Source organism: Boleophthalmus pectinirostris, unplaced genomic scaffold (assembly GCF_026225935.1).
Source record: "Boleophthalmus pectinirostris isolate CB_2022bp ecotype Guang Dong unplaced genomic scaffold, ASM2622593v1 HiC_scaffold_20, whole genome shotgun sequence".
Taxonomy (NCBI): Eukaryota; Metazoa; Chordata; class Actinopteri; order Gobiiformes; family Gobiidae; genus Boleophthalmus; species Boleophthalmus pectinirostris.
In genome coordinates, this window is record NW_026571153.1 from 30,410,683 (window position 1) to 30,420,882 (window position 10,200).

Genomic DNA, 10,200 nt, shown 5'->3' on the forward strand with positions numbered 1-10,200 from the left:
TTTTACTTCTAAAATTTTTCTGTCAACACAGACATTCACATCGACAGTCTGGTGTAATAATAGATTTGCTTCGGGTGTTTTTTGGAGTAGGTAAGACTGTTTTTAGTGGCAGGCTAACAGTGGCCATTGACTTGCACTATCTTAGCACCAGTGACCTCTGCAAATACAAGAACTGGATGGATTATTTCAAAAAGTGTCTCCACACGTCTCCAGTACTCTGGCTCACTAGGAAATGAGGCCCTATGTCCAAAATTCTGAACTGTCCCTTTAAACAGTGATTTTGTTTTATGAATGAGATTAATGATAAGCTAACCACTCTGCCACACAACCCCTGTGATTTTAGTGCAGTATCTGGGGCATGTTTGTTTGTACTTCTTTAGTACTAACTACGGTTGTGTCTGTAGTTTCAGAAAACGCAGAGATTGGACCTTCATCTCCAGACTCCAACTACGTCTCAGAGAAAGAATGTGGGACCATCGAAAGCAAGTTATGAACCAAACATTAGCCATTTCACTTTGATATAAAGGTGCACTACGTAACTTTTCTGGTGGCGTGTACATCACCTGCTTATCTCCATGGAGATGTTATTACTTTGCTTGGAATTTTCCACAGTATGCCATTAAACTTAGCTATCTAGCAGTTATTTCACTACTGGTGTTTTTCGTGTTATAACCATAGACTGTAGAAAGAAGTGGACTTAAGGGACCGTGACATCAACCATATCGTTTGAATCCAGTCAAATTAAGCTCATTGAGGCTTGCAGCTATTTGGGCGAATTTGGAGCCGCGTTTCAGATTTGGATTTCTGACCAGAAGGTATCATAGCAACCAAAGAGCCAATCAGGAGTGAGGCTTTTGAACTGCGCCCATGCTCACTTCCCATTTTGAACGCGGCGGCTAGGGGGTTAAATATGTCCATATACAGTCTATGGTTATCTTACCTTTACAAACCTTCATTCTTACTGTGACTGGGGCCTCCTCTTCCTAGATCTGACCTGTAACTTGGCTGTGTGGTGCCACCTGTTTGTCTTCATGGAGAAAGCTTTAATGCCATATTGTGTCATTTCCAGCCCAGTCAAAAACATCTCCATGGAGACAAGCTGGTGGTAGACCCTCCTAGAAAACTGATATACAGTAATGTAGTGAGATTATTATATGTGTAGAGGGTGAAGACTTCTCTAGATATGGAGGTTATTGGGATAGAAATAAGCTGTACTGTTGGAAATGTAGCTGTGTATTTTCACAATGTTGTATTTATTTTTGATCTTTTTTATCTTTATTTAGAGCTAGAATTTTGTGGAGCACATGTTAGAATAAGTGAATAAAAATATGTCAATAAATGGCTCATGTCCTGAATAATTATTGCTTGCTATGACACCGTGGCACTGTACCAACTGTAAATGACTTCAACTTAATTTAACAGTAATAATGCTGTAATCCTGAAAAACTTACCCAGAATTGTGTTTTGTTTTATTCACACATTTGATTAACCCTTTATTATTAAAGGGCCCATCTCATGGACTAAACCAGGTCTAAACCAGGACTAATCTTGGACTTAAGAGAGAGAATGCCAAGCAGTTTGTCCGCAAAGCGCGATGGGGCGATTCCCGCGTTTACCTCTGTGAGGTGCGGAGCTGAGCAGGTCCTTTCTCCTGCGGCTCTCTGAGCCCATCCCGACAATGAGTCCTGTTTCAGTCCTGGTTTACTCCTGTTTTAGTCCTAGTTCAGTCCTGGATTAGTCCTCCTCTTCAGTCCTGGAGTCAGTCCTGGGTTAGTTCTGGTTTAGTCTTAGTTCAGTCCGTGGTGTAGGCAGCGCAAATGTTTGATATAATCTCGAGTTAACAGGCGGGTGCAGTGTTGTACTGGGAGTCTCCAAAAATGGAGCCGTGCAGGACTCTGCACTGTAGGCTCCATTACGGAATAAATGAATCTTCGGTTCATTACATAATGAAGGAGGAAAATAACAAAAGGAAGACAGCAGCAATAAGTTTTAAGAAGGATGTAAAATGGGTTGTAACTGTCCTGTGTGAGAAAAGTGTATGAAGTGTGTGATGATGGGTTTTACAGCCTTAAGATGATATAATAATTGTAAAATATGAAGTTGACTACTTTGTGAATTTCACCTATCGTGGGTTTTTTAGAACGTAACCCCCACGATAAACGAGGGACACTGTACTCTCACCTCACAACCTGTGCACATGGCCTCCCACCTGTACCGACCGGGATGGGAAATGGAGAATTTCTTGTACAAGTCATTGTTAAATATGCATTTGTGCTTTGGCATGTTGCAGACTGACCGACTGTTTGTGTCTGCTCACTCCTTCTGAGTTAAAGAGAGCTATGAGAGACGCTCAGTTTAATGGCCCATTGAAAGGAAATGAAAACCCAGACATTTCCATCACTTAAAAAACAACAACAGATGGCCAGGACAGGAAGCAAAATATGGACAAAACGGATGTTTGGTCACCCTAACTTGAATCGTATTATTTTAAAATACTGACACTTTTACTTGAGTACAATTTTTTTGCTACACTACCCACTTTTGAGAATAAATCAGAATCTCACAGCTCAGAAACAATGACTCTAACATAGACATTCTGACCACAGGGGAACTCTATGCTTACGAAACAAAAACATCCACACACTCCACTGCATATACAAAGGCCCAGTTGGTTCTAGATTGGATCCTATAATCTTCTTGCTGTGGAAAGTGTTAACCACTCTTCCACTGAGCTGTGTTATTTTCCAGTCAAAACAAATAATCAGAGTGTGCATCAGCCTTTCTGTAATGACTTTATTTGAATATAGACGTCAGATCGTTAAACACTGGTAGACTGACAAATGAACGGAGTTAATGAGACGTGCACACAAAATACACTGAAACACTCCACTGCCCTTCATTCTGTTCATGACAAGTTCCTAGAAAGTACGGACCAAGATTAAGGTGAAACGTAAGTGCCTTTTTAACTTAAATATAAATGTTGGCCAATAAATTGTAGTTTGAAAGTTGAAGAGAAGAGGTATGACGCAGGAGTTCTAACACAGGAGACGTTTATTTACATCAGTGCATGATTTAGCAGGATTTATTCTTCTATTGTAGGGAGTATTATATCTCTAATGACGAAGGCCAAGATAACAAAGACAGAATTGGCAGTTACAGCACCAAAGCAGCACTAGCAATTAAAGCAAAAGGACTGAATACTGTAAATGAAAAATGCATAACTACAAAAATCATGTTGAGGTTATGTTTGAGCTAATTTTTTTTTTTTCAAGAATATTTTGAGTGGTGGAAGTCCTCAAAATAGTGCCCATAAATACAAAGCTGGGTTGTTAAAGCATTAGTAAGTTTCTCATACTAATATATCTGTTTAAAGCCAGGTGTGCACTGAACAGTTTAGTCCGTCTGCGTCGAAAGATTTCTGATCGTGGGGAAAATCTTTGCTATTTTGTCCATTTATAAATTCCTATTCCTAATATGGAACTTGGCTCCAAATTTGCTTCTGTAACTGCTAGCCACGTGAGCTTCATTTGACTGGAGCAGAACGCTGTATGTGACGCGCTGCCTGAGTAGGGTGACCATTTATCTGGATTTCGGCCAGACAGTCCAGTTTTAGAGCCTTGTGTCCAGACCTCTGTTATGCGTCCTCATTATTGACATTTTGTCCTCACTTCGGATTCGTTTTTATTTTGCCAGCAAGAACAAGAGTACTGTGCCTTCTGTAAGCTCTACCGAGGTAAAAATGCGTTAGAGTGACACGCAGGCACAGAACACCACAAGGAGAAAACATGTTTCCCTTGGCTATTGAGTTATCACATTTACATTTTGTGGTCTATATTCTGTAGGGTGACCATATTTCCGTTTGTGAAAACCCGGACACCTTACCGGGCCTGGGGGGTGGAGCCTCGACATAGAGCTACACTCACCTCACAACCTACGCACATGGCCTCCCACTTGTCTTGACCGGGATGGAAAATGAATTTCTTGTCCAAGTCATTGTTAAATGCACACTTGCGCTTCGGCATGTTGACCAACCGTTTGTGTCTGGTCGCTCCTTCTGATGCACAGAGAGCTATAAGAGCCGCTCAGTTTAATGGCCCAATGAAAGATCATAAAAACCTGAACATTTGCATCACTTTATGAAAAAAAAATCGGACACCCAGGACAGGACGCAAAAAAAGGACATTTCTGGGGAAAAACGGACGTTGGGTCACCCTAATATTCTGTATCATAGAAAAACCTGTTGTGATGCATATATGTTAAGTGTCCTAATTGTCCTAAATTTTTGCGTCATGCCAGAGCCTGAGTCCACTTCTTTGTACAGTCTATGCTATAAACAGAAAAACGGCATTAGTCTGTAGCATTCACTGTTGGGCAAGTTACTTTAAAACTGTAATTTCATAGTAATGTGTTACGTTACAATATTACTGCATTTAAAATAATGTAATAATGTGTAATGTAAGGCATTACATTACTACTGAAGCACTTGAAGTTACTCTTACCAAAATAACTGTGAAGATGCTGAACTTTTGCACCGTATATGGACTGAACCAAGACTAAACCAGGACTAAACCAGAAATGAACCAGGACTAAACCAGGTCTAAACCAGGCCTAATCTTGGATTAGAACTTGGAATCTAGGACCGCCCCTGAGAGAACCCCGAGCCCATAAAACAGGGTGTCTGCAAGGCGCAATCGGGCATCAGCTGCACTTTGCTCGTGGAGCATGGAGTTCTGCGTCGGTCCTTTCGCTTGCAGTCACCCAACGGTCTACACGGGCGCGTCTCAGGCGTTTCACCGCTGCTGATATCGCAGTGATTTTAGCGAATTTGTATGAAGAAAAAACCACAACTTCAATCCAGGTTAAAAAAAAACACTTGTAATGTGCGTTACTGACATTTGTACCGAGTAAAATATTACAATGTTTTTCCCTGTAAAGCCGAACATTACTGCGTTACAGCAAAAAGCAATGTATTACAGTATTTCGTTACTTTTATAACGCTTTACTCCAAACACTGGTAGCACTAGCCTCAGCCACTCCATGTACAATTACAGAGATGATACCACACTGAGCCTGGAGCCTGATATTCACTCAGACAAACTTTGGTCATTTCCACGACTGATCGCGAGCTCCATCGACATCCACAGTGTGTCTGTTTGTTGTCGTACTTTTTACATTCCCCACATCGTGCAGTGATATCCAACAATCTTATAAGATGAAAGAAACATGCAGTGAACACCAGGCTCTAGACTCTAATTCCAGATGACTAACCTTTTGAAAACATTTCCATTTTTTTGTTCAGATTTTTACAGGAAAAATGGATGAATTGGTCAACTGTTCTGACTTTAGTGTGTTCTGCCTCTGCTCCGAGTCTCCTGTGGGTGGCTTCTTCTTCTTGGCCTGGTTTATCTCCTATATGCTCCTGGTCCCCGTTTTCCTCTCCGTCCTGATCCTCGGCTTCAGAAAATGGAAGAATCAAAGTTCATCCGTGAGCCACTCCGACGTCTTCACTCTCCACATGGTCGGTATGGAGATGCTGACCGTGCTGGGGTCTGTACTCTTCACTGTGTTCGCCAGAGTCGCTTTTGCATTTGATATCGGAATGGCTCTGTATCATATGTCAGCCAATGGACAGTTGTACTTCCACTCTCTCACCTGTGTGGAGCGCTACCTGGCCGTGGTTCATCCAATCACATACCTGCGTTTGAAGAAAAGGGGCGGGGTCATCATCAGAAGCGTCAGCATTGTCTTGGTCTGGGTGTTGTCTGTTTTTAATTCACTGGCTATTTTGCACAGTTTTAGGCTTGAAAACATGATACAGGTCTGTCTTGTGATTTCGTCTTTGGTGTTGATGTCTTTCTGTAGCGTCTCTGTTCTGTGTGTTCTCATTCGTCCAGGGCCCGGAGAAGGGGGCGGAGCCAAGAAGCAGCTTATCCAATCAAAGAAGTCAGCGTTTTACACCATAACGGTCATCTTGGCAGTGTTGGTGGGGCGGTTGGTGAATTCGCTGGTTTTTCAAAGTATGAGTTTATTTACGTTTATACCGCCGTGTGTCATGATAACGTCGATGCTTTGGTTTAGTTTTCCCAGCAGTCTGGTGCTTCCGCTGCTGTTTCTGCACAGAGAAAGAACCAGGAAGTAGTGACAAAAGGAACCAAGATGTAGGGCTGCACAATCGCAATCAAAATCACAATATGTGTTGATGCAATTATCATTATTATCGTTGTCTTTGTGTTAAAGCATGTGATCCACTGTCCCAGGACACATTTCTCCCATAGAATGTTCTCTGCTAAGAACAGTATAACCTGTCTTCTTGAACCTGTTTAGACCCAAACATTTTGAAATTCTTGTATAAGTTTATCAGCTCATATTTCAGTCTTCTTTCAAATATCAATACTCCTGGAATTGTATATGTCATATACTTGTGTTGAATATTTGTGTTGTGTTGAACAAGTCTCTCATAAGTTAAATTACACACATGGGCTAGTTTCCATTAGCCAACTAATAAGCAAAAATAATAATCATAATATGAATAAAAACATAGTCTAATCAGCATTTTATGGAAAGGAGGTGCTTTGTTTGACTGTGATTTGTCTAAAATTCAAAATAATACTGTATAATGTTGCTCGTATGCAAAACATGGCATTTCACTGAATGATATGTAAATAAATGACATTGTAACAATGTGAAATAAGTGCAAACAAATGTAATACAAATATCTGATCAACAATAAAAGCATTCATTTGTCTCTGGTCTGTCTTTAGCTGTTTGAAGCTGTTTTAATAAGTCGTCCATATAGTCTTTGTGATTCAGTCACAATTCATGCATCTGGTGGAAATTCACCATGTAACAATACACCTTACCTCACATGAAAGTAATGTGTGTGTGAGTGTTGGTGGTTGTCAGAGGGGCCGATGGTGCAGATTGGCAGCTTCCATCAGTCTGCCTCAAGGCAGCTGTCACTACAATAGTATCTTACCACCACAGAGTGTGGAGTGAATGAAAAATGACCAGAGCAACAGCTAAACAAACATGGAGCTGTTGGAAAAGAGCCAAGAAAACGAGGTGAGAGAAACATTTATTTGTCATTTGTTTAAAAAGTATAGCTGCAGTGCTAAGACTCCACATGTTCAGAGGAGACAGACCAGATAATGGACAGAACAACACAGAAGACAGACAGAATGTGCATCTGTATATGTCTAGAACATTCTGCATAAATGAGCCTTAAAATACTGAGGTGATCTCAGGAAGCATCACGACTGGAGCTAATGGAGATCTTAAACAAAACAACAGTATTATACAGTGCCACGCATTTGACTGGGAGTAAAACACTACAGATTGGTAAATGTGAACGAGGCGTCAATAAACAAACCAAGACTTCACATTTGACTAATGTGTTGGAGTAAATTTAAGAGTACACTCAATACAGTCAGTATAAGCTTTGATAGTTTAACAAACCATAATTCTCTGATATAGATCTTTATTTTCTTCCAGATCCTTCAGCTTTACTGGCCTTCTGTGACTGCTCTTTACCTCCTTTAACTTCTTGGGTTATTTTTAAGACAAATACAGTAAAGTGTATTTACCTTGTTGACATGTTTCAGCTGCTGCTGCCAAAGAGCACAATGCCCACAAATGCATAAATAAAACTTTTTCGGCTGCATTCTTGTCAGTATTTTTTCACCAATAATGAGCCTATTACAATAAGTTTGTGGGACAATATCTCTCATACCAGAGTGGCCTGTGCTGAAATCTACGCAATGCAATGTTTACAACTATTTATTTCAAGGCAAATGTTTGACCTTTATTATTATTTTACTAAACAATCATAACATTACATGAACATAAAGACTTTATGACGTTTCAGAAAGAATACACATCCACTTCTTCCACACATAGAATTCTCATACAAGTCACAATGTTCACCTGCATTTACCCCATTTATTTGTCATGATTTTGATTTACATTTTGTTATTTTCCATGTTTATTTTCTCTGTGCAGAAAGAGCAAAGGTAGCACCAGACTGTTCGGGAGCTGAAACCAAAGCGAGTTTACAGACAGGAGACAGATGTCCACAGAAGTCAAGGACAAAAGAGCCACCACACAGAACAGGATCTCGTTCACAATACTCGCCAGCTCAGCTCCCAAAATAAACGCCATGGTGTTCAAGGCCGCTCGTTTGGATTGGTTAATGGTCTTCCTGTCCCTGCCCCCTTCCCCTGGCCCTGGACGAATCAGAACGCAGAGAGCAGATACGGTGCAAAATGACACCGTCGCTAAACAAAACGCTGTTATCAGCAAATGTGAAATATAGTGGTAGAAATAAAGTTTTTCGTTGTACACCAGAGCGGAGAGTCCAGAGCTGAACAGCCAGGCAAAACCGACGCAGGTGTTTACGAGGACTCCGCCCCTGTTCTTCAAACAAAGGTACGTGATTGGATGAACCACGGCCAGGTAGCGCTCCACACAGGTGAGACAGTGGTAGAACATCTGCACACACCGAGTCAACATGGAAACGCAAATCGCCACGGAAACCAAAGTGTCGCGGGTACTCACATAGATGCCATAGAAAACAATACAGCTTCCCACCATATTAACCACCTCCATTATAAGAGTATGTGAGGTAAAGATGTCAGAGTGGCTGAGCTGAATAGATTTTTTCTTTTTTTTGAAGTACGCGTAAAGAGCGGAGAGGAAAACGGGGAAACAGAGCAGGTAGACCACAAACCAGGCCGTGAACGTCTGCTTGGCTGAGGAAAAGGCGCAGAAGTTTCCATGAGGTTGAATCTGGGAGACGTTGGTGGAGTTTGATGCCATCTGAAAATATTGAAGCAAGGAAAACTAATTTAAAATGTTATTGCAAAGATTTATCACAACACAACATAAAACTGTAACATAAAACTGTAAACCTACCGATTCCTGCAAAGCACTTTCCACTGCAAACACCGAAGCTCTGTACACTGTAAATCAATTTAAATATACAATTTAATACATTTTCTTGAAGCAGACCTATTGTGCATGTGTCTGCTATGTAGTTCTAATCTATGACCAGTGAAGGGAAGGTTACTTTTAAAATGTATTCCCCTACACATTACAGATTACAAACCCCAAAACATAGTCTGTAACGGAATCCATTAAATTACTTCAAGTGAGTAACGTAATCTAAATACTTTGGATTACTTGATTTTCTGTAGAGAAGCAAAGATGAGGATATCGTAACATAAGATGTTTTGTTTGATAAAAGAAAATAAAAAGGCCAGACTTTACTTGACCAAAATAAAAATAGTATTGATAGAAGAGGAGGAGACACGGTCAGTGTGGCATGGTTTAGTCCTGTTAAATCCTGTTTGAGACCTGGTTTAGTCCTGATTTAGTCCTAGTTCAGACCTAGTTTAGACCTGGTTTTAGACCTGGTTTAGTCCTGGTTTAGTCCTGATTTAGTCCTGATTTAGACCTGGTTTAGTGTCCGGCAATGAGTGGAATTACCGAAAAAAAAAATAAAAATTTTTTTTAAAGGGATATAGCCCAAAATGTGAAAACAGGAAAATACCTCTGTGTAATCCATTTATTTCAACCAAGTAACTGTAATCCAATTACCACTCACTTAAATAGTAACTAACTGAATACAGTTACTCATAATTTGTATTTACGTAACTCTGGTACATGTAACCTGTTACTCCCCAACACTGTCTATGACACCCGTGGGTTTGAACATTTTAAATCACAATATTCATCTATTAAAAGAAACATGTCTGCTGACTTCTGCCTTAAAAAAAACCTGTGGTGCCCCGTGGGAGCTGACGTCACTGTAAATGTCAAAGAGACGACACCTTCTATGGATAGGTGCACCTCACACTACCGAGCGGGGCAGTGGACAGGGGGAACAAAGAGGTCTGTTGTCCCAGGCCCCAGACGTGGAACCTTTGCCTATTATTTAATAGTAGATTGGGGCCCATGTGAGGCTTCTTGCCCAGGGCCCCAAATTTCTGTTGATGGGCCTCCTAGCGAGTAGCAGATTTTTTTCATTTGTACCACAATGACAACATGATTCTGCCAAATCCTGTATCAGCGGTTAAGAAAATTAAATTGGAGAACAAAGTTAGTACAGAGCAGGGGGTGTATGCCGGTGAAGACGTGAGTTGATCGGCATAATGGTGTCTTGAAAATAAGTGATAAACATTACTCAAACTTGCATGAATTACT

At 40.7% G+C, this 10,200-nt stretch overlaps 1 protein-coding gene across 1 annotated transcript in view; it reads left to right on the forward strand.

Annotated features, from left to right (window-relative positions):
* The window catches only part of LOC110169084 (sodium/hydrogen exchanger 9B2), a 29,001-nt gene extending 27,930 nt beyond the window's left edge, over nt 1-1,071 (forward strand). The window contains exon 14 of the mRNA XM_020934600.2: nt 405-1,071. Within this exon, the coding sequence (XP_020790259.2) occupies nt 405-493 (89 nt within the window). The 3' untranslated portion in view covers nt 494-1,071. The remainder of the gene's footprint in view (nt 1-404) is intronic.
* Nucleotides 1,072-10,200: the final 9,129 nt, after the last annotated feature.